The sequence below is a fragment of the Chelonia mydas genome, chromosome 27, assembly GCF_015237465.2.
Source record: "Chelonia mydas isolate rCheMyd1 chromosome 27, rCheMyd1.pri.v2, whole genome shotgun sequence".
Lineage (NCBI taxonomy): Eukaryota > Metazoa > Chordata > Testudines > Cheloniidae > Chelonia > Chelonia mydas.
The window spans coordinates 6,096,369-6,120,904 of NC_057860.1; the positions used below are offsets into that span (position 1 = coordinate 6,096,369).

The 24,536-nt window shown below is 52.6% G+C and overlaps 1 protein-coding gene across 1 annotated transcript in view; it reads left to right on the forward strand.

Annotated features, from left to right (window-relative positions):
• MRC2 (mannose receptor C type 2) overlaps window positions 1-24,536 on the forward strand; it is a 99,586-nt gene that overhangs the window by 46,319 nt on the left and 28,731 nt on the right. The window contains exons 7-12 of the mRNA XM_007061884.4: window positions 4,214-4,402; window positions 6,443-6,597; window positions 7,554-7,664; window positions 20,220-20,335; window positions 21,909-22,057; window positions 22,871-23,088. Of these exons, the coding sequence (XP_007061946.2) occupies window positions 4,214-4,402; window positions 6,443-6,597; window positions 7,554-7,664; window positions 20,220-20,335; window positions 21,909-22,057; window positions 22,871-23,088 (938 nt within the window). The remainder of the gene's footprint in view (window positions 1-4,213; window positions 4,403-6,442; window positions 6,598-7,553; window positions 7,665-20,219; window positions 20,336-21,908; window positions 22,058-22,870; window positions 23,089-24,536) is intronic.

The window sequence follows — 24,536 nt, forward strand, 5'->3', positions numbered from 1 at the left end:
CCGGGCCCCCAGCCCAAAAGGCAGCGCTTCCTCCAGCAGCAGTGCAGAAGGAAGGGTGGCGTGGCATGGTATTGCCACCCTTACTTCTCCGCTGCTGCTGGCAACAGCACTGCCTTCAGAGCTGGGTTCCTGCCCAGCAGCTGCCCCAGTCCGGCCGCCCAGCCCTGAGGGCAGCGCAGAAGTAAGGGTGGCAACACCACGGTGCTCCCTACAATAGCCTTGCGAATCTCCCCCACCCCCGACCCTTTTTTGCGTCGGGACCCCCATGTTTAGAACGCTGTGAAATTAAAGATTTAAATATCTGAAACCATAAAATTCCAGATTTTTCTGTAAATGCTATGACCATGACATTTACCAAAATGGACTGTGAATTTGATAGGGCCCTACGTATAGTCCAGCAAAAAGCTGCCACGTGGCTGTAGCTTTCAGTCGCTACTGTCCTGCAGGCTGTGAGCTGGACTGACTGATTTGCACACCCGTGGTGGGGGTAGGAAAACGGGGTCTCAGAAGGTGGAACCTCAGCGCTCTTCTCAAACTACAGGAAGACCCCATGAAAATGTTGTGAAGTCAGGTGATCCAGGAGCTGGTGTAAAGATGCCAGATGGGGGTGGGGCAGCCCCGGGGGAATTCATGGAGCACTCCGATGGGGAGGATGGCAGTGGGGCCCGCAGAGTGGGGAAGAGGGAATTGCTGAGAGCGTGCTAGTTGGAGATGGAATCTGGCCGTCGCTGGGGGAACAGTGATCCGTGCGATTCCCCTTCCCGTCCCTCAACAGCGGAACCACAGGGCTCATAGAATCATAGAATATCAGGGTTGGAAGGGACCTCAGGAGGTCATCTAGTCCAGCCCCCTGCTCAGAGCAGGACCAATCCCCAACTAAATCATCCCAGCCAGGGCTTTGTCAAGCCTGACCTTAAAAACTTCTAAGGAAGGAGATTCCACCACCTCCCTAGGTAACGCATTCCAGTGTTTCACCACCCTCCTAGTGAAAAAGTTTTTCCTAATATCCAACCTAAACCTCCCCCACTGCAACTTGAGACCATTACTCCTCGTTCTGTCATCTGTTACCACTGAGAAGAGTCTAGATCCATCCTCTTTGGAACCCCTTTTCAGGTAGTTGAAAGCAGCTATCAAATCCCCCCTAATTCTTCTCTTCCGCAGACTAAACAATCCCAGTTCCCTCAGCCTCTCCTCATAACTCATGTGTTCCAGTTCTCTAATAATTTTTGTTGCCCTCCGCTGGACGTTTTCCAATTTTTCCACATCCTTCTTGTAGTGTGGGGCCCAAAACTGGACACAGTACTCCAGATGAGGCCTCACCAATGTCGAATAGAGGGGAACGATCACATCCCTCGATCTGAATCATAGAATCATAGAATATCAGGGTTGGAAGGGACCCCAGAAGGTCATCTAGTCCAACCCCAATCTGCTGGCAATGCCCCTACTTACGCATCCCAAAATGCCATTGACCTTCTTGGCAACCAGGGCACACTGTTGACTCATATCCAGCTTCTCGTCCACTGTAACCCCTAGGTCCTTTTCTGCAGAACTGCTGCCGAGCCATTCGGTCCCTAGTCTGTAGTGGTGCATGGGATTCTTCCGTCCTAAGTGCAGGACTCTGCACTTGTTGAACCTTATCAGATTTCTTTTGGCCCAATCCTCTAATTTGTCTAGGTCCCTCTGTATCCTATCTCCACCCTCCAGCGTATCTACCTCTCCTCCCAGTTTAGTCTCATCTGCAAACTTGCTGAGGGTGCAATCCACGCCATCCTCCAGATCATTAATGAAGATATTGAACAAAACGGGCCCGAGGACCGACCCTTGGGGCACTCCACTTGATACCAGCTGCCAACTAGACATGGAGCCATTGATCACTACCCGTTGAGCCCAACGATCTAGCCAACTTTCTATCCACCTTATAGTCCATTCATCCAGCCCATACTTCTTTAACTTTCTGGCAAGAATACTGTGGGAGACCGTGTCAAAAGCTTTGCTAAAGTCAAGGAACAACACATCCACTGCTTTTCCCTCATTCACAGAGCCAGTTATCTCGTCATAGAAGACAATTAGATTAGTCAGGCATGACTTGCCCTTGGTGAATCCATGCTGACTGTTCCTGATCACTTTCCTCTCCTCCAAGTGCTTCAGAATTGATTTCTTGAGGACCTGCTCCATGATTTTTCCAGGGACTGAGGTGAGGCTGACTGGCCTGTAGTTCCCAGGATCCTCCTTCTTCCCTTTTTTAAAGATGGGCACTACATTAGCCTTTTTTCCAGTCGTCCGGGACTTCCCCCGATCGCCATGAGTTTTCAAAGATAATGGCCAATGACTCTGCAATCACATCCGCCAACTCCTTTAGCACTCTCGGATGCAGCACATCCGGCCCCATGGACTTGTGCTCTTCCAGCTTTTCTAAATAGTCCCGAACCACTTCTTTTTCCACAGAGGGCTGGTCACCTCCTCCCCATGCTGTGCTGCCCAGTGCAGTAGTCTGGGAGCTGACCTTGTTCGTGAAGACAGAGGCAAAAAAAGCATTGAGTACATTAGCTTTTTCCACATCCTCTGTCACTAGGTTGCCTCCCTCATTCAGGAAGGGGCCCACATTTTCCTTGACTTTCTTCTTGTTGCTAACATACCTGAAGAAACCCGTCTTGTTACTCTTAACATCTCTTGCTAGCTGCACCTCCAGGTGTGATTTGGCCTTCCTGATTTCACTCCTGCATGCCCGAGCAATATTTTTATACTCTTCCCTGGTCATTTGTCCAATCTTGCACTTCTTGTAAGCTTCTTTTTTGTGTTTAAGATCAGCAAGGATTTCACTGTGAAGCCAAGCTGGTCGCCTGCCATATTTACTATTCTTTCTACACATCGGGATGGTTTGTCCCTGTAACCTCAATAAGGATTCTTTAAAATACAGCCAGCTCTCCTGGACTCCTTTCCCCCTCATGTTATTCTCCCAGGGGATCCTGCCCATCAGTTCCTTGAGGGAGTCAAAGTCTGCTTTTCTGAAGTCCAGGGTCCGTATTCTGCTGCTCTCCTTTCTTCCCTGTGTCAGGATCCTGAACTTGACCATATCATGGTCACTGCCTCCCAGGTTCCCATCCACTTTTGCTTCCCCTACTAATTCTTCCTGGTTTCTGAGCAGCAGGTCAAGATTGTCCCCTACGCTTTCCAAAAATTTCCTGGATTGTCTGTGCACCGCTGTATTGCTCTCCCAGCAGATATCAGGGTGATTGAAGTCTCCCATGAGAACCAGGGCCTGTGATCTAGTAACTTCCGTGAGTTGCCGGAAGAAAGCCTCGTCCACCTCATCCCCCTGCTCCGGTGGTCTATAGCAGACTCACACCACGACATCACCCTTGTTGCTCACACTTCTAAACTTAATCCAGAGACTCTCAGGTTTTTCTGTAGTTTCATATCGGAGCTCTGAGCAGTCATACTGCTCCCTTACATACAATGCAACTCCCCCACCTTTTCTGCCTTGCCTGTCCTTCCTGAACAGTTTATATCCATCCATGACAGTACTCCAGTTATGTGAGTTATCCCACCAAGTCTCTGTTATTCCAGTCACATCATAATTCCTTGACTGTGCCAGGACTTCCAGTTCTCCCTGCTTGTTTCCCAGGTTTCTTGCATTTGTGTATAGGCACTTGAGATAACTCACTAATTGTCCCTCTTTTTCAGTATGAGGCAAGAGCCCTCCCCACTCGCGCGCTCCTGCTCGTGCTTCCTCCCGGTATCCCACTTTCCCGCTTACCTCAGGGCTTTGTTCTCCTTCCCCCGGTGAACCTAGTTTAAAGCCCTCCTCACTAGGTTACCCAGCCTGCTTGCAAAGATGCTCTTCCCTCTGTTCGTTAGGTGGAGCCCGCCTCTGCCTAGCACTCCTCCTTCTTGGAACACCATCCCATGGTCAAAGAATCCAAAGCCTTCTCTCTGACACCACCTGCATAGCCATTCGTTGACTTCCATGATTCGACGGTCTCTACCCCGGCCTTTTTCTTCCACGGGGAGGATGGACGAGAACACCACTCAGTAACTCAGCTCTGGTGTATTTCCAGACCCTCCTGCTGCTTGGGGGCTCTGCTGCTCCTAACACAGGCCCTGCACTCACATGGCCGGATGCCACCAGCACCGTGGAGGGGAACGGGCTTAGAAGGGGCAGTGTGGGGAGTTAGCGAAAGACTCTTTAGCAGTCTGCTCTGGGTCCCTGCAGACTCCTGGTCAGAGGTGAAGGTTGATTGTGAACCTACCTGGCAGCCCTTCCAGTCCAGCTGCTACCGGCTGGTTGGCGAGAAGAAGAGCTGGCAAGACGCGAAGAAGATCTGCTTGCGTGGCGGCGGGGACCTGGTGAGCATCCACACGCTCTCCGAGCTGGAGTTTGTCACCAAGCAGATCAAGCAAGGTAAGGGTTAAAGCAGGTTTGCGCACTTGCCACCTGGGGACACGCTAGGGACCCGGGTCAGAGCTGCGGATCGCCTCTTTTGGAATGTACGTGGCTGGGGGAGCCCATATCTTCACTGGCATGGTACCTACAGGCACATGGTTCGGTGCTGCACATGCATGTTCATATTGACCTTTACATGTATGTATTCAGGGGGGGATATCTACCAAAGGTACTTATAGAGCCCCCATGACTAGCAGCTGAGCCCCTCACACTCTAATGCATTCATCCTCCCAACACCCCAGTGAGGCAGGGGAGGGCAATTCACCCCATTGCACAGATGGAGAACTGAGGCCCAGAGAGGCTAAATGACTTCTCCAAGGTCACACAGGGAGGCCATGGCCAGAGCAGGGATTTAAACCTGCGTTTGCTGAGTACCCTAACTACTGGACAGTCTTTCCTCTCTGTAATATACCTTGCACCATAAGTGGTCCCAGTGAGGCTACTAGTGGAGGAAGGTACTACTTGGAATGAGTAGAGGTATCCTGATCTGGTCCATACTAGGCTCTGTTCCCGGCTCCAGTGCTGGCTCATTGTGAGGCCGTGGATAAATCCCTCCCACCACTTCAGTTTTCCTATCTGTGAAATGGGGTTATGGATACTTCTCTGACTCTGGGATAGTGAAGATAGTTAATTCAAATCTGTGAATGGGGTTGAGATCCATAGATGGAAGGTGCTATCATCCCCTGATGTCTTGTGAATCTATCAGAGACTGCACAAGAAGCACTTAACATGTATGAAGTGTATCATTTATCTGCTAGGGCAGTGGCTGGCATTTGATACATTCATCTCAGTAAGAAATAAAAAGGAATGGCCCCATTCTGTTTGAGTCAATGCTGACCCAACGCCCCAAGAGGAAGGTGGCGAGCACTGTGCTTCTGGTGATGGCATTGTTTCCACGAGATGTAAAACTGAGGCTCTGGACCACTAGTGGTTATTAAAGATCTCCTGGCACTCTTTTAAGAATCAGGATGGCCCTGGCTGATTCCAAATTGGGTACCTGCGTAGAGAAAGATTCCCCCAACATATATATATAGTTTTAGTGTACACATCTTGTCCTAAATTTGCTGTGTAATAATGTTCCTGTGCACTGTTAAATAGCCGCCACGTTCCATCAAGAGGTGGCTGCTTTTCTTGGAGTGCAGTGATACTATAACCTACCTCAGAGATGCATTTGTAAAGCACTTTCAGACCCTTCCCCACAAGAATAGACATGCAGAGTCTTATTCACTATTAGCCAAGGCAGGGCTTTTGAAAGTACGCTTCTTGTTGACTACAAACTGGGTCCTATGTTCCAAGCCCAGGTCAATGGATCTACTCTAAGGATGAGTTTAATCCAGAGTTTTGAATCACCTTTGGCATGTCAGAATGTCCTGTTGCAGCCAAGTAACGCAGGGTGTGTCTACCCGGCAAATAGGGATGTGATTGCTGCGCAGGCAGGCATACTGGTGTTAGCTTTAATCAAGTTGGCATGGGTTACAATAGTAGAGGAGACTTGGGAGTACGCACAAAGGGGCCAAAATTAAGGTTGTATGGACAACCTTAATTCTGGCATGGCCTAACTTTTGAGTGTTTGACTTCGCTACCCTAATGTTCTTTTAATGAATTTGTCTTGTATGTAATATTATCATCATTGGCTTGGATTTTCAAAGGAGCCTAAAAGAACTTGGGATCTGGAAACTGGGCACTTAACTCCCTTGAATGTCTGAGAAATTCTGACCATTATTATTTATCTGTAACCCCTAAGAACCTCAGTTGAGGGTCAGGGCCCCATGGCACTAGACACTGTACAAACAGCTAACAAGGAAACTAGTCCCTGTCCCAGGCAGCTCACAGCCAACATGGCTTGTAATGTGCGAGAAGCTCGTTTCGCCCCATGAATGCTCAGAGAGGGCATAGTTTTCTCTTAGTACCAAAGTGCTACTGTGCTTACGTAGGGTGAGGTTCACCCCAGACACACGAGCTGGACTCTGACTTGCTCTTCCCCTTTCTGCTTGGCAGATGTTGAGGAGCTCTGGATTGGCCTGAACGACCTCAAGCTGCAGATGAATTTTGAGTGGTCAGATGGGACGCCAGTGCGGTTCACGTACTGGCACCCCTTTGAGCCCAACAACTTCCGAGACAGCCTGGAGGACTGTGTGACCATCTGGGGACCGGTGAGGACTGATCGCGAAGGAGGAGCGGGATGGGATGTGGGACCTTTCCTACCCAATTTGCAGGGCTGAAATGGAGTAATTTGAGCTTGGCAGAATTCAATATATACATATTTTAAATCTCAACAGAGCTAGATGTTTATTTTTAAGTATTTTTACAGCTGTGGGAAATTACTTGGGGGTCAGATAATAATTATTTAATGACCGTAGATGTTGAAATGCAAAAAGTTAAGCTTTGTAACCATCAAAACACAAATTTTCAACCTCCCATGTCAAAATGTACATTGTAAATATCCTTACATCAAACCCTCGTAAGTTTCCAAGCAGCTTTTTTCTTACTTTGCCTATCTGTAAATTTCAGTTGTTATGGATAGAAATAGTTGGTTTGTGTGCGGTGAAATCAGCGTTTACTGACGTTTACCGATCAAAATCTAATCCTGCCAAACCTAGATTGATGGCATCCCTGGGTGTGAGCACTGTGCCAACAGTCCCAGAGACTGGCGTGCTTTGTGTCCATCGTAAGGGTGTGACTCAGACAGCAGTGTCTCCAGTGTCCCCTAAACCTGACCACAAGGGTGGTCTCTGTGACCGACCCATTCCTTGCCTTCTCCTGCAGAGGCTGCTGACAAGGGGGCTGTTTCCGGTGGTGGTTGTAATGCGTGGTCAGTGATCCACTGAGAACTGGACCAAGTGCCACCAAACTCCTATCACACTGCCCTCCTAAGCTGGATTTGAACCAACCAGAGGTTCTCTGCAAGATTAGACCCTGTAACAGGGGCAGATAAAAGGAAGAGGGGATCCACAATGAAGGTGTAATGTAGAGCAGCGTAGGAAGGAAGCACAGGGTCGGTGGGACTTACCCAAGCTTGCCACTGAAAATATCCCATCTTTGCTCCTTTGAGAGCTGCATTTGCTGTGATCGACCCTTTGCCTGACCTGCTCTGTGCCATCCTCTCCAGGAAGGGAGGTGGAATGACAGCCCGTGTAACCAGACGCTGCCCTCCATCTGTAAGAAGCCCGGCCGGGTGAGCCAGCGGGGAGAGGAGGAGGAGGACCACGGCTGCAGGAAGGTGAGGGGGCTGGGGGCCGGGCCGCCGTTAGCCTCGCTGAGGTCCAGGCAGAAACTAAGGAGTAGGCCTCTACCAGCCCAAGCCCCACTGACCAGGGCTGAAGCCTGAGTCCCCTAGCATCGCCTCCTCGCCCCCCAGCCCCACAGTGTTGCTTATTTCCACTTTTAGAGACTGAATTACTGTAACAGTTGCATGACATTTACCCACAGTGACTCTGTAGATAGGACGTAAGTTCGCTTCATGGGGCCCCTATGGTGTGGAGCCCCAGGCAGCTGCCCTGTTTGCTGCCCCGCTAATGCTGGCCCTGGCTGGGGGGCGAGGGGGCGGTGCTGCCAGAGGAAGGAATTCCATTTGGTACTTGAAGTACCAAGCCAAGGAGCTGTTGCTTGCTTCAGGTCAGGTAGTCTTAGAATGGAGCAGGCACCCTGCTTGCCCATGTCATCCCAAAGGACCCTTGGGCCCAGGCTGTGGGGGTGTATTTGAGCAGTCCTTTGCCAATGGTGATGTGTACGTGCTTTGGAGGGATGGTGTCTCCATTTCTTATGACCAGGGAGGGACTTAGGAAACCCAAATGGGGCGGTGAAGGTCAGTGAAACACTGGGCCTCTCCCTTCGACCCCCGTGACTTTGGGACACAAAATCTAAACCGCTTGGTCATCAAGGTGAGACAAAGCTTCCTTCCTAGGCGTCCCACGGCTGCACTGCAGGATCTGTAGGCACAGCAGTGGGGCCATGGCATCTTGGCTCATTGCCCATGAGCCCTCCAGAGCCAGCAGCTTGCCTCAGCGCCTGAAGGTGCAACTTCTAGGCAGACTTCGCTAGTGAGGTGTGCACAGCTGCAAGCTACCTCCTGAGCTCTTTTAGCCCAACCGCTGGTGTGGGGCTCAGCTTTGCACGGAGCTTTGCTGCAGACAGCTTGACTTCCTGTCTGACGGCAGGGGAGGGGTGTGGGAGAGCTGTAACCCTGACTTGTCTCTGATAGATCCAGCCCCAGGGACTGTCACCTGGCTGGCGGGTGGGGCCAAGTATGGGAATTACAAAAGGGGGCTTTGAAGGAGAAGATTAAAGCTGAAGAAGGAGGAGTGAAGAATTAAAGAAAACCCCACCCTTCCCTCCTCCAAGCTCCTAGATCCGGGGATAGCGTGCTGAAGGCCTGTGGGGAGATGTCTCATGACAGCTGTGTGCTGTCCCTCACTGTCCAGCTGTACTCGCTGTCGTAGTGTCCAGACGTGCATCCGCCCTTGCATCAGGCCAGCTGTGCAATGCCGAGATGTGTCTGCAGTCCAGCTGCATGCTGGCCCGGGTCTGATGGGACACAGCAGTGCTGTTGATGTCTGCCACAGAGGGGGCTAGTGGGGCTGTTTGCTGGCAGTCTTACCAGGGGGGAGGTGGAGCTGTGAAATACCAGGTGGTACAAGGTGACATGAATATATCCTGGATAGGGAGGAGCCCCGTGCCTCCTGCGAAAGGCTGAGCACCCTCTGCTCCCATCCACGAGAGCAGCTAATGTGAGCAGGGGGGAAGCATGTTTGAGTCCAGCTGGATAAATCCCATCTTCCATCTGTTCCCTGTTAGTGTGGTTAACGTGAGGCTGCGCCCCCCTTGTATTTTAGGGTGTGTGGGCCATAGGCAGGCTTTGATTAGCCCTGTCAAAGAAAGGGACCGGCAAACCAGTTGCCGTAAGACATGCATCCCTGCCCTCATCCTGAAATTGGTCTGCTCCATTCACAGAAAGTCTGTTGAGGCATCTTGCCCAGCTTGGCAGCCCCAAGAGAATCTGAAAGCCAGGAGTTCTGGGTTTCAAGCAAGGAAAAAGCAGCTACTCAGGGCGACTGGAAGGTGCCTCCATTTGTCCCAGGGCATTGTACTTCTTTCCCCTCCACCGTTGCCCCTATGGGGTGGCAGTTTTGCCTAGCGGATAGCGCATCGGTCTGGGCTTTGGGAGACTAGGGGTCTATTCCTGGCTCTGCCACTGGCCTGCTGGGTGACTTTGGGCATGCCTCAGTTTCCCCACCTGTAATATAAGGATAATGTTATTGATAATGTTATAGTGTCCTTTATAAAGGGCTTTGAGATCTACAGGTGAAAAGTGCTCTATAAGAGCGAGGTATAATTATATCGCACCCCTCCTCTCTCTTTCAGCACTCTGGCTGTTCTGCGACCCGACCTCATTGACTTGGGTCTCTGTACCAGCTGGCTGTGGCCATCCACCAGATCCCTTAGCATTTCCACTAGCTTCCCCTCATCCAGTTCTAGGCCCTTTAAGGGTTTGTAAATGGGTGTAAATCCTCATTTGTTCAGTGTTTGCAGGAAGGACAGAAACTGGTCACACAGGGCTTGACTCACGCTGGCCCATGAGAGCTCTCCCGTTCCAGTCCTGGTGTATGGCTTTGAAGGGGTCGTGCAATGCAGACATTTGCTCCTGCTAGAGTATGGGACTTGACAACATCACACCCAGCATCTCCTGCCTGGTGGACTAACGAGCTGTCCCGAGCCCTCTGTTGAAGTAGTGGAAGCTACTGGAGATGTTTAACACTGAATTGTACAGAGCTCTTGAGATAGATGCAGGGAACAACCCTGCGCTGGCCAGGGGGATGGACCAGATGTGGCCTGTGAGGGCTCTGAGTTCCATGCTTCCTGATCAGCTGGTTGGCTGGCACGGAAAGATGCTACCGCGCTGGTCGAAGCTGGCTTCAGAGCAGCCCCTCCAGATGTGGCGTTGCCCGAGCTCTGAGCCCTGCAGCTGCTGGGGGCAATCGAGGCTGCAGTACGCGGTTCCTGGCTCAGGATGGCTTGACGAGCCATAATCTGGTAATGACATCCGCAGGTTTTGGCTCCATCCTGCTTGCCCATCATCGTGTTTGATCCGTGTGCGCCGAGGTTGCTGCATCTTAGGGGGAGGGGGGTGCAAATGGGCTGATGAAACTGACACGGAGGATTAAAAGCAGTTAAAAAACCCTGCATGGAGGATTAAAAGCAGTTGCCAGGGCAGCGTTTGTTCTAGAGCAATTAGCCGCCTCGGGCCTTCTTGACGCTGCCACGGCAGCTGCCTCCCCTCTGTCTTTCCGGTTGCTCTCCTCTCTTCCCGCCACTTTCCCCTCTATCCCACTCGCCTTGGCAGGAAGTGCAGGAACTCCCAGAGTCTGCCAGACATCAGGAGTGACACGCTAATCCCTCCAGCAGGGCTCAGCTGGGCTGCCTGCCCTTTGGGAAGGAGCTGGCCTCTTGATGCACTGAGATCCTGGCGGGATTAGGGAGGCAGCAGATGAGGAGCATCCCTCCCTGGAGTTGAGGCTTTGGCAAGTCAGGCTGCTGGCTTGCAAGCAGACAGAAGGGGTGTGGTGCGTGTGTGTGTTGGGAGGAGGGGGTGGAATTGCATTGCAGTGCTGCCACTCTCCACCCAGCTGGAATCGGAAATGGAAGCATCTCAGCCGTGGGGTCATTTTGCCTGTGGCCGGCAGGTCCCTCGTCCTGCAGGGGTGGCTCTCTGGCCGGTGGTGCTGTAGGGAGCCCTCGCTGCCCACAGTCCGAGCAGGGCAGCCCAGGGGCCGGAGGTGAGCTGCCTGCACTGAAGGGGTTGTGCTGAGGTTGAACGTTTCTTTTTCCAGACCCCTTGTTTTGTCTATGCTTCCTCACCCTGTTACTGGGGTGCATCTGTCTGTTGCCTGATGCAGGGACTCCAACCTGATCTCTCTTGGTTTTGTGTTCTGGGCTCTTTGCACAAGGGCCTACCCTGAGTGACTTTCCATCTAAGAACCCATTGTCCCCGCAGGGGATCCTGATGCTGCCCTGCACCACAGAGAAGCTTCCTCCTGCCTGCCCTCTTTGTCAGTGCTTGTGTTTAAGACACAAGGTCTCCCTGGGCTCTGTTCCTGGCTGTGCCGCGGCCGCACTGTGTAGCCATGGCCAAGTTACTCTCTGCCTCAGTTTCTCCATCTGTAAAATGAGGACAGTACTCACCTGATACCCACGAAGGCTGTGAAGCTCCTTCCATTACTGTTTGTAAGGTTCTTCGCCATGCTTGGGTGGAAGAGGCTAGGGTGGGTCACAGGAGGTGGTGGTTCGTGAGTTTCACCCAAGTCTTGAAAATCCCCAGAAGATAAGCCTTATGCAAATTACCAGTAAGGCACTGGTGATCTGAAATTACTGTAGTATCCTTCATCCTAAAGGAACCCAAACCACATTTCTCTGAGGATCTCTTCTCCCACCCCCGACTGCAGCCACCTCTAAGGTGGGTCTCATCAGCCGTTTTAACATCTCACAGTAATGATACACAGCCGCTTAGGAGAGGAAGTGGCGAAGAATCCAGCCTCCAGGTAAACTGGCAAAGGAGAATGTCATTATCTAGGTTGGGGAGAACACCAGTGTTAATATCCCTTCCTTATGGGGGAAAAGTGCCATTTGATCTTCAGTGACCAGCCGTGCTCAGGACCTCCGTTTTACAGCTGATCTGAAAAAAGGTGACCCTGAGGGCAGGGTCCCTTAGTGCCAAACTGAAGCATTGGGTTCAGCCCTGACTCAGCGAACGCCGCATAGTGCATCCCCACACCAGTCCTTGTAATACCGTGGAGCTTTCCCGTCACAGCCCAGCCAGCCTACGCATGCCTCGCTATGAGATCAGCAGAGGTACAGCACGCCTCTGTTTGCAAACCATCACGCTGTCCCTAGATTGCTAAGGGATAAAACTGCCAGGAAATTAAATGAGATCCTGAGACTGCAGATTATAACGAAGAAAAATCCATTCCCTTCTTCCCGCCCCCCCAGTTCTTTGTCATCTGCTATAAGGAAATCAGTGTCCTGCTGATAATTGGCCTGCTACCTTGTACTTCTCTGTAACCTCCTTCCAGCCTGAGCTATGAAATCTGTTTTACACACACACACACACACTCTGCCGTTCACACTCGCTGCCCACAGCGAGGGAAGCAAGAGCGCCTTTCCGTGCTTGGTTGCTGTCTGGGTACTTAAAGCCAGCACTGCTACAGGCCAAAAGCACAGCTGGTTACCAGAGAAATACCAAATGGGAGCTCACCGTGAGCGAAGGCTGCGTGTGAGTAACTCGGAGGCCAGCTGAATTCATGCCCAGCCGGCAGGTCTCTGGGGATCCAGCCATCGAATTCCACTCGTTCCCTCCATCAGTCTGTTGATTCACCTCATGAAGCATCCCGCGCTCTGGCAGAGCTGAGGGCCAGGGGCGGCCTTCTCTGGATGTGGCGGGCATAGGCGGAATTGGGGAGGAGGGGGCATGGGATGGCGTTGCCCCCGAACTTCAAGCCTCAGACAGGCAACCTGTGTGTGCAATGTGAGGAGTTCTCCCAGAGGAGACAGGAACCTGCTCCCAGTCTGTGCCCCTGAGGCAGGGAGTCAGAATTTTGTTTATAAACAGAGTGATTAACAGGGGATTAAGATAAGAAAGGGCTGGTAGGATGTTTCCTAAAGTTCAATGATCTGTTCCAAGCTTGGTGAACTGCAAAAAGTAAGTAGCCTAAATGATAGAAAGTAATTGTAGATTTTTCTACAGTTGTTTCAATTGTTGGATTCAAGAGGCGGTAAGGAATCATAGAATAGAATATCAGGGTTGGAAGTGATCTCAGGAGGTCAAAGCAGGACCGATCCCCAATTAAATCATCCCAGCCAGGGCTTTGTCAAGCCTGACCTTAAAAACTTCTAAGGAAGGAGATTCTACCACCTCCCTAGGTAACGCATTCCAGTGTTTCACCACCCTCCTAGTGAAAAAGTTTTTCCTAATATCCAACCTAAATCTCCCCCACTGCAACTTGAGACCATTACTCCTTGTTACTAATACCTTTCTTTGAGAAGAGAACTGATTTTTTAGACAACGGAAGTGCAGTAGATCTGATCTACCTGGATGTCAGGCATTTGATACAGTTCCACATGAGAAATTATTAGCTAAATTGGAGAAGATGGGGATTAATATGAGAACTGAATGGTGGAAAAGGACCTGGTTAAAGGGAAGACTACAACAGGTCATACTGAAAGGTGAACTGTCAGGCTAGAAGGAAGTTACTAGTGGAGTTTCTCGGGGATCTGTCTTGGTACCAACCTTATTTAACATTTTTATTACTGATCTTGGCACAAAACATGGGAGTGTGCTCATAACATTTGCAGATGACACAAAGTTGGGAGGTATTGCCAATACCAAGGAAGACCAGAATACCGTACAAGAAGATGTGGATGACCTTGTAAACTGGAGTAATAGAAATGGGATGATATTTAATAGTGCGAAGTGCAAGGTCATGCATTTAGGGACTAACAACAAGAGTTTTTACTATAAGCTGGGGACTTATCAGTTGTAAGTGACAGTGGAGGAGAAAGAATTGGGGGTATTGGTTGATCACAGGATGACTGAGCCACCAATGTGATGTGGCTGTGAAAAGACTAATGCAGTCCTAGGATGTATCAGGTGAGGTATTTCCAGTAGAGACAGGGAAGTGTTAGTACCATTATACAAGGCACTGGTGAGACCTCCTCTGGAGTATTATGTGCAATTCTGGACTCTCGTGTTTAAGAAAGATAAAACTGGAACAGATGCAGAAAAGGGTTACTAGGATGATCTGAGGAATGGAAAACCTACCTTATGAGAAGAGACGCACAGAGCTTGGCTTGTTTACTCTAACCATTAGAAGGCCGAGGGGAGATCTGATTACTCTGTATAAATACGTCAGAGGGATAAATACCAGGGAGGGAGAGGAGTTATTTAAGTTAAGCATCAATGTGGACCCCAGAACAAATACATATAAACTGGCCATCAACAAGTTTAGGCTTGAAATTAGGCAAAGGTTTCTAACCATCAGAGGAGTGAAGTTCTGGAGCAGCCTGCCAAGGGGAGCAGTGGGGTCAGAAAACCTAACTGGCTTCAAGACTGAGCTTGATAAGTTTATGGAGGGGATGGTATGACAGGACTGCCTACAATGGCATGTGGCCCATCGGCGTCTGCCTGTAGCAAAAATCCCCAACAGCTGGAGACAGAGACTAGATGGGGAGGGCTCTGAGTTCCTACCAAGAATTCTTTCCCAGGTACCTGCCTGGTGGATCTTGCCCACATGCTCAGGTCTATCAGATCATCATATTTGGGGTCAGGAAAGAATTCTTCCCGGGGTCAGGTTGGCAGTGACCATGTGGGTTTTTCACCACCTGCAGCATGGAGCAGGGGTCACTGACAAGTTTAAATTAGTGTAAATGGAGAATTCGCTGTAACTTGAAGTCTTTAAGCCCTGATTTGAGGACTTCAGTAACTCAGCCGGAGGTTAGGGGTCTGTTAATGGAGGGGGTGGGTAAGATTCGATGGCCTGCTGTGTGCAGGAGGTCAGACTAGGTGATCACAATGGTCCCTCCTGGCTTTGGTAAGAGTATCTCCATAAGAATATACATTACAATTTTAAACCTAACCAGTGTCCCATACATGACTTGCCACAAGATGTCAGACCGTGTTAGTATTAGAGCTGAATGGGGTCTAATATTTATTTAATTTTTTCTTAAAATAGGAATTAGATACAATGCCCCTGTTGGATATTTCTAAATTATTCCCTGCAAAACCACTAGATTTTTCAGTTGCCACGTAGCCCCTGGAACCATGATTAAGATTGCACCCCCCCGCACCCTCCATCTGAAATGGCGCCCCTGTGGGCAGGCACGGAATTTGTCCACCCCCACCCATGCATTGGCCTGACTGGAGCCGCCCTCCCAAATACAGAAGTCAAACGACACCTATGGTGGCAGGGAGCAGGGACGTGGAAGGAAGGGAGGAGGGAGAACAAGGGCTCTGGGATTTCCATCGAGGTGTCTGAGAGGCTGTCTTGCCATCAGTGTGTTGTTGAGGGGGATTTGCCTCAGTGGCATTGAGGACACTGCAGACTTCATCCACTCACTCAGGGTTCCCTAGTACCCCCCCATGCATCTGTCCTCGCAGCCCCCCCCCAGTATCTCCCATGCTTCTGCCCTGACGGCTCCCCCTCCCAGCCCCCCCACCCGATACCCTTCTGCATGGCTTGCCCCAGGAGTGCACTTCCCTGGCAGTCATGCATTGTGAGCAGGACCCGTATCTCTGTCCCCGCGTCACAGAGGCAGAAAGCACTGGCTTGCTCATTGGGTGACAGAGCTGATGGTGGAACCCAGGCGTCTGCCCCTCAGCCCAATAGGCCCACCCCAGAACCCTCCTTCCTTCTCCCAAATTCCTTCTAAACCAGACCCAGCCTGTCCCGCCCTAGCTCCTTGGGGTTGGTCTGTAGGATCCTGTACCCAGCCCATTGACTTCTGCAGAGGAGCCAGCAGCCGCGCTGTTTTGTCCTGTAAAGAAAACGTGGTGGTGTTTTTGGCAAGTGGAAACACCATCTGCTCAAGCTTTTGGACATGTTTCTCCTGGGCCGCCCTGCCAGGTTGGCCAACGAGCTGCTTTTCTTTTTCCCTTCCCCCTCCCCATCATCCATACTCACCCCCACCCCTACCACCATCAGCTAATTGATTAGTGTAAAATCCACAAGCAAGTCAGGCACTTGGGTACCATGTGAGCTGGGTGGTGGGCAGCAGAGAGAGGTATTTGGGGCTGGGTTAGAAGGGGGATGGAGCAGGTGAGAAGGGGACTTGGGACGTGGGTTCTGGGAGGGAGAATGCAAGCACATGGAAAGAGGGGGACCAGAAGCACTAGTGGATAGAGAGTGGTGCTGGAGGGGGTGACCAAGAGGAGTGGGACAGGGTGTGGGGGCCGAAGGATCACAGTTGATCGTCCCAGCCGAGAAGGGTGCACAGTAGTGCAGGGCAGGATCATCACGGGGGAGCTCAGAGCATCTGGGCTGCAGGCAGGTGGTGTTGCCAGCTCCTGGTGACTAAACACACCTTTTCCCTCACCTGCAGCCCACCCTGCCATGCCAGTGCTGGGCTCCTCCAGCACCCATCGCTCCTGAGCTGCAGCACCCCTGGCTTAGCCCCCAGTCCTAGGTCTCCTCTGAATGCTGCTGTGAAGAATTTTCATTGTTCCCGGCTAGGGCCTCTTCTGAGAAGAGCCTGCTCTCCATGCCAAACTGTGCGGTGATTTTGTAATGCAGACAGATGTGGACGAGGGATTGGACTGGGGCAGCCAAGCTTCTTCTCAGCAATAATTGAACCCAGGTCTTCATGGGTGAGAGAGGCTGGTGTATTAACCCGCTGTGTCCCAGAGCCCTTTGAGAGCCGTGTTGGAGGAATGCAGCTTGCAATTCCCCTGGAATGTCCCCAGGGCTAGGGGGAAGGTTCTGAGGGTGACCCATGTTGTGGGACGCCTGAGGGTGTCTGCCACTCCAGAGGGTACCATTCTCCCTTCCTCCAGCCTTCGTTTAAATGCTATTTCTCTTGACGTTGGGGAGGGGCAGGGAACTGCCCCCATCTCCCACTTCTGTCTTGCTGATTTCCATGTAGGTGGATCTGTAAGGCTGTAATAGTTTGTAACCCACAACTGTAGGCCAGCCTGGGGTTGGAACCCACTGGGGAAATGTGAGTTCAATTCCTGGTCTCAGAGCCGGAGTCTCCTATTGCTTGCACCAGGGTAAATCAGTGGTCACTCCACGACCGTTAATGGAGATACATTGGTATCAAATTGAAGTGAGGGGACAATAGGGCTCAGTCTCACGCTCTGCACGCTGGAAGTGAGAGGCGGGTGCAGGAGCCCCCAGCGAGAAGTGCTCCTTGGTGGGGATTGGGAGCCAGGATTCCTGGGTTCTGTTTGTACTCCTGCCTCCCCTGTGCTTCAGTTACCCCACTGGTGAGCTGAGGCTGACGATCCCGACCCACCTTTGCCGGGAGGTCCTTGGCTGAAAGGAACTATCTTCGCTGCAGTTCTGCTCCTTACAAACAAAATCAACTGAACTGGAGCAAACCAATAATAATCAACACCGGTGTTGTCTGATCAGAAGCCATGCACGAGGAGGCACCGACCCCCCTCTCTGTGTAACTCTGGCGCTCCGAGCCCCCTCCCCCTCCCCCATTGCTGCTCTTCCCTCTTTCTGTCTTCTCTCTCAATTGTGGGCTGTCGGGCAGGGATCACACTCTTCCTGTTTGCCAGCCAGGGACCCCTAGCATGCTGTAGGGTCCTCGAGAAATAATCATGATGTTTCTTGGCAATCAGGGCTTCATTCTGTAGCTTGTGCTGCTGCCTTCTGAGGCTGTCCCTCACCTCCGGTCCTCCTTTGCATGTTGTCTCTTCGGTCTCTTGGCTGTCTGGGGCAGGATCTGCTCTGCCATAGGTGCCGACTCCATGGGTGCTCCGGGGCTCAGGCACCCACAGAAAAAAAAATAGGGGGTGCTCAGCACCCACCAGCCACAGCTGTTCGGCGGGGACGCCAATCAGCTGGCTGGCAGGCGGTGCTCAGGGCAGGGCAGAAAGCAGCGAGCGGTGGGTGGGTTGATGGGGGGTGGAGAAGAGGCAAAGCCTCGGGGAAGGGTTGAAGTGGGGGTGGGGCCTTGGGGAGGAGCAGGGTGGAGCACCCACCTGGAAAAATAAAGTTTGGTGCCGGTGCCCTCTGCATACCTTGTGGAAAGGCATCTGGCACGCCACTGGCACTGTGGAAATAGTATCCTCTGCACATGTGGCTGGATAACTATCTGGTTGCTGGGGGGGACTTTTTGCCCCAGGTTTTGCCTCTGCCTCAGGCTGTGGCTAAAAGTCCACCAAGAAAAGAGAGGTGGGGTTAGCATGAGGCCATTGCCCCGTCATCGTCCCCCGCCATTGCGTTCCAGCGGGAGAATGCTCAGAACAGGTGGTACTCGACGCAAAGGTTTCCAAGCGCTTTCAGGTGAGCACTCTGAGTAAAGCAATTGGAGCCAGGAACTTGGGAGTTCACATCCTGGACCTGACGCTAATGCGCTCGGTGAGCCTTAGGAAGGGCAATCCCTCTTGGTCGTTGCCTCAGTTTCCCCATTTGCAAAATGTGGATGAAAATTCTTCCCTACCTTGCATGGGGGTTGTGGGGATAGGTAGGGATAAGGGGACATGCTCTCCAGCCTATTGACATCCCTCCTTGGCATATTGGACGTCGCTGCGCTTCTGACTGTGAGGATTCATTAGCTGGGTTTGCCTAGCACTTTTGTAATACACAAAGCTAGTGTGTGACTCTCTATCCCGCCGTGGCCGGGCCCTGTGGCTATAGAGAAGGCTCTTTGCTCCCCCGTACGGGACCTGCTACTTTAGCTGTAGCGGTGGGGCCAGCTGCTGGTGCTGGAGTTGGTGGGAGGTGGGTTGTGGCAGTGTGCGCAGCTCGCAAAGGCAGAGAGGATGGTCTTTTGCTCACTGGCTGGGAGTGCTGGGACTTAGGGGGGCGATAGGGAGGGGGATGTGGGCCCCACGGTGTGGATAAGCTGCTCAGCCTGTTTTGCTCACACTACACGTGATTTGTCAGCTTCCCTAGGGTGCGGGAAAGTGGCAATGTGGCCCAGGCCTGAGCAAGGCCAATTTCTCCAGCTGAGCCCCTCCTTCCTTCTCCCCCACCCTGGCCTCAGGCTGGGCAAGGAAAATCCCCTCCCGGCTCTTTCCTTTGTTCTGAGTGTTTCCTTTCACTCTTCTCTGCAGTGATCAAGCCCCCTTCCTCCCACCCCATGCAGCCGGGGCTGCTGCTGCCTTTGCCAAGCATTTCTGGAGCTCTCTGCACAGTCCCTCCTGCCTGGCAGAGAATAGACCCTATTGTGTCCCCAACTCCAGAGAGGCTCCAGCATCAGCAAACCAGGGCTATTAAAGCGGACTGCGGTGGGACTTGCTATTTGCTTGGCTTTCCCACATAAGGAGAGGATTGTATTCCCCTCCCCGAACCTCCCATCGGGGCTGGGATGTTAGCAACACAAATTTTTCTGTTACTTTGAAGCTGCCTCAATGTTTTTTTCTGCAGCCCTGTCCTCTCGGGCTGCAATCTTGTTAGACCTCACCAGATAAACAGGGTCAAGCCGGGTTAGCCTGTGGATGGGAGACCTCCCAAGAAAAACCAGGGTGTTTCAGGAAGTGGTGGTGGTGATTCAGGTCATGGCACTTTTCCCTCTGAAGCCGTGCTGAGTCCAGTACCCCAGGAGTTGCAGGGGGCTCTTTGCCGCTGTGTTTTGGATGAGACACAACACTGTTGTCCTAAATAATTCTAGTTTGCATAGCGATTGCCAGACTGGCTGAAACCCAAGGTCTATCTTAGGCCAGTCTCCTGTCTCTAACTGTGGCCAGCATCAGCTGCTTTCAGAGGAGGATGCAAGGAACCCCCTAGTGGACTCTTGTTCCATAACATGTCTGTGGCAGAAGCTCTTTCTGACCCCAGGCCATCAGTGGTTTCTTATGGCCTGAAGCAGGAGGGTTTATATCCCCAGCAGATTGTTTTATCCTAACTAGTGGAACTTCAGAGGTTCTTCTTATTCATGCACATGTTTGATCCCTTTTCTGAATCCTGCTAGGCTCCTGCCCTCAGTAACATCTTGTAGCAGTGAGTTCCACTGGACAGTTATGCATTGTGGGTAAAGGGCACTTGGAAAGCACATCTGCTCAGATGGTACTACAGTCTGCAAGATGTCTTACCATCATTGTCTTCTCTTGCCCCAGGGCTGGAAATGGCACAGCCCCTCCTGCTATTGGCTAGGAGAAGACCGTGTGACCTACAGCGATGCACGGAAGATGTGCATTGACTATGGGGCCACCCTTGTCACCATCACCAACAGGTGGGTGTGCTCTGGGGATTAGCTCTGCTGTCATGGGTGTTCGGCTTCCATTCCCGCCGGGACATGCCCATAACCCTAGCTGAAGTCACTGGAGTCCCACCCCCCCCCCCGGCTCGGTGCTGAATACTCCATTAACAGAGGTGGCCTGTGGTCTGAAGAAGGGAAGGGGAGGGAGGACCCCTGGTTTCTATTTCCAGCTCTGCCACTGAGTGGCTGGCTGTGCAGCCTTGAAGCAAGTCATGTCCCATTTTCCCCCATCTATGTAATGGGGATAATGGTACTTCCCACAGGATACTCCTGGCGGAATTCTGTGCTACTGCTTGTGTGCATAATTAATTTTTTGCACAAAAAAAGCTTCTGCAGACATGTTGATGCAGTTTCACCTTTTGCCCACGAGAGGGCGCTGTGGCACGAGCGCAGCAGCTCACAGCAGAAAATAACTTCTGCAGTTCTACCTTTTGGCCAGCAGAGAGCGCTGTGGCGATAGAGCAAAGCTGCAGCATGCAGCCCCCAAGGGAAGAGGGAGAGCTGCCTTCTTCTCAGACCTTGTCAGGCCAGGTCAGGAGACAGGGGCTATGGGGAGACAGACAGCATGGAGTGCTGCGGGAGTGGGGGGGTCAGACGGGCTCATAAGGGCTAGTGGGGGAGGACAGACTGGGGCAGGGGCTAAATGGGAATGGCAGCACAGGGCACAGGAGGTACAGAGACACATAGGAGTGGCTGAGTGGAGGCACAGAGACACATGGGGATGGGGAAGGGGGACAGGGAGACATAGGGACAGGGGAATGGCTGGGTGAGGGCACAGAGACACATGGGGACAGGGGCAGATGTGCCTGACTGAATGGGAGAGGCTAAGGGTCGGCCAGGGTCTGCATGGGGGAAGCACCCTAACAATCCCTTCCCACCCCCCAAAAAAACCTGTTCTATACTTTTCCCACCCATACCCAACAACCTTCCAAGTTCACACCCAGCCTCCTTCCCAGCAATTTACTTCCCTCTCCCTCAGCTCCTCCATTACCCTGACTCCCCCAAGCCTTTGCACTGCTTCTGAGTCTGGGACATACTGTTCTGTATTGTAGTTTAAATGAATTATTACTCAGAGTTCTGTATTAATATGCCTAGTAAGGAATCTATTTGTCAAAAAACATTTCCTGAATCTTTTTTGTTGTCTGTATTGTTACAGACATACTTGCTGACAGGTATTTTGAAAGAAATGACCAAAAATAATTGAAACTGGTGTGATTATAGGGTATTATTTTGACAAATAAAATATGCAGAATTTTGCAGAATTTTAAAATATTGAGCACAGAATTTTTAGGTGCAGAATTCCCCCAAGGAGTAACAGGAGGCAGAGTTAATTAGCGGGGCACACAGCAGGAAGTGTCTGAGACTGTACTCCTTGTGTGACAGCCACTGGGGATTGAACTGGGGATCTCCAGAGCTAAAAGCCTGAGTCTCTACAGCTTGAGTCAAAGCACTAGGGCTTGGGGGCAGGAACAGACCCGTGTCTCGGGGCCAGAGCCACAGAGGAGGAAGATTAACCGCAGGGCATCCCACTGCTCTCCCGTGTCAGGTTTGAGCAGGCGTACGTCAGCAGCCTCATCTATGGCTGGGACAGTGAGTATTTCTGGACGGCGCTGCAGGACATCAACGAGACGGGTGCTTTCCGCTGGCTGAGCGGCGATGAAGTCATGTACACCCACTGGAACCGCGACCAGCCCGGTAATGGCACAGAAGCCAGCTGGGGGGTGGGGGGGGTGTTCGCTCCCTCCCCCAATTTCCCATCGTTCTCCTCCACAGCGAGACGCATGGTAGCTTCTGTTCCCTGAGCATTCTCCAGGAAACAGAGCCGTGGCAAGGAGCGCAGGGCCAGATGCCGATGGCAGAAGGAGCAGTAGCCAGCTAATGACAGCAGCTCTCTCTACCTCCCTGTCTTCCTGGGTGTGAAGGAGTGGACCCCGAGCAGGGAGGGGACCCCTCTGGAGAAGCACAAGGGGGGATAATGAAGAGCCGTGGGAGGGAACCGGGCAAAGGGAAACGCCACCACCGTCCAATCTCTTGGGCTGTGGGGCGATCTCCCACAGCAGCCCCAGCACGGGAACCAGTCAGCAGGGGACACTGGGGCGCATCCTGTAGGGGGTGCACCTGGTGGCTCTCATCCATTTCTCCTTCCTATGGGCCCTGGGGCCCTGATGGGGAGGGGATCAGTCCCACTTGTCCCTGTGCTGTTTTAGCCCCACCGCCCCCCATCCCCGTAGCATAACTTCTCCATTCCCCACCCATTCTACCCCGCCCCGGAGGGTGGCACCGCCAGCCCTGCCTCCCCTGCTCCTGGTCTTCTGGATGCCCCAGGGCAGCAGTGGGGTCTGTACTCATGCTGTCTGCTTGGTGCCCACCTGGTGGTAGGGGGATGGGTCAGCAATGATATCCCTAGGCAGGGGCCTGTTACACCGGGGTAGGTGGCCGGGTTCCACTGTCAGCTATCTAGGCTCAAACCTTGTCCCCCTCTCTGCCCCCTTTCCATGAGCGTTCCAGGTTACAACAAGGGTGGCTGCGTCGCCCTGGCCACGGGGAGCTCCATGGGGCTATGGGAAGTGAAGAACTGCAGCACGTTCAAGGCCAAATACATCTGCAGGCAGAACCTGGGCACCCCAGTGAACCCTGAGTTACCAGCCCCATACCCGACGCCCAGCCTCACTGGCTCATGCCCCCAAGGATGGAGCTCGGACCCCAAGCTCCGACACTGCTACAAGGTAAGAAGCAAGCGTGTCCCAAGGAAGACAGCAGGGTTCTCTGGGTTTGTCCACCCTGCACACTAAATCCAGGTCCTGGTTCGGATTTGAGTCCAAGCCCCTCTGAGGCTCAGATCCAAGCCCCATCATTTTGCAGTGTGGATGCAGCTCAGGCTGCAGATCTGAGTCAGAAACTCTGTGTAGTGCGGTGTGGACACAATAGCACAGCTGTGAGACCCCGGGTCCAACCAGAACACCCTCCCTGCCCCCAGGTCTGTCTCTTCCCCCTCCGAGTCCCTGCCCCTGTTCTCCCTCTTCCCCCAAGGCCCCGCCCCCTGTTTGCTCCTCTTTTCCCTCCCCCTTCCTCCTAGCTAGCTCCTTTCCACCTTCCCTCATCCTCCCCCACGCCCGTGTAACGGGACTTTTGGTGTCCGGTCAGTACATCTGACCAGACATTGCCAGGTCCCCCTTGCGCCTGGACTTTTCAGTCAAAAAGTGGACACCTGGCAACCCTGTGCCAGCCATGGACACAGAGGCCACTGCAGGGTAACCAGACGACCTGCAGAGCCCTCACCGGTGCCCTTGCGAGGCAGGTGAGACAGCAGTGGGTGTAAAGAGCGAGGGAAGGGAGTGAGTGTGCACCCAGGGAAGCAAGACAGACCAGACTGAGTCTGTCACACACATGCCCTCCCCAGGCAGGATGCTGTTAAGCCACAGCCCTGCCCTGGAGGTGGGGTGTGGAGGCCTGGCAGAAGCTCCTGGAGGTTTGCATGGATGAGGCAGACAATGTATCTCCTGCTGCTTGGCCCAGTTCCAAGGTGAGCCTCCCCCCCCGGCGCCCATCCAGCCCTTCTGGCTGGCGAGAGGGTGGGACAGAGTTATGGGCTGCTCTCCCCAAACACCTCAGGGAGCCAGTGCTGCCGGAGGTGCTGGACTCCCCCAGTCCATGGGCGTCCAGAGCCCAAGCACCAGCAGTGTAGCTGGCTCCTGGGCAGGGAGTGGTGGAGAAGGCTCCTTGGGCCTTGGCCTCAGTGTGTGGGAAGCTGCATAGCAGTGAGGGGCCGGAGGCAGGGGGTAATTACACCACTCTGGGTCTCTCTCTCTCTCTGCTTCTGTCATTGTGGAGGATGGAAAGCAGGCTGCCTGTCCAAGCCAGTTCGTTATCCCAGGACTGGATGTGGCAGGCTGGGAGGCAGAGCTGCTGGCCGAGAGGCTTTCCTAACTATAAGTATTTGGGATGGCAGATGAGGTCCTGTGAGCTCTGGAGAGCCTCCTCTCCTGTCCCTTGCTCACTGCACTCATTGCTAAATTCTGCTGCTCTTGGTACATGTTGTACAGGCCAGCTGGTGCTGTGGGACAGGCCCTGTGTGTCACCGGGCTGTGAATGGCACCTGCGGGCATTTGAGGCTCTTTAAAACACAGTGTGGAGACCCCCCTGGGGGAGCTGGCCCCAACTGCCCATGGATCTT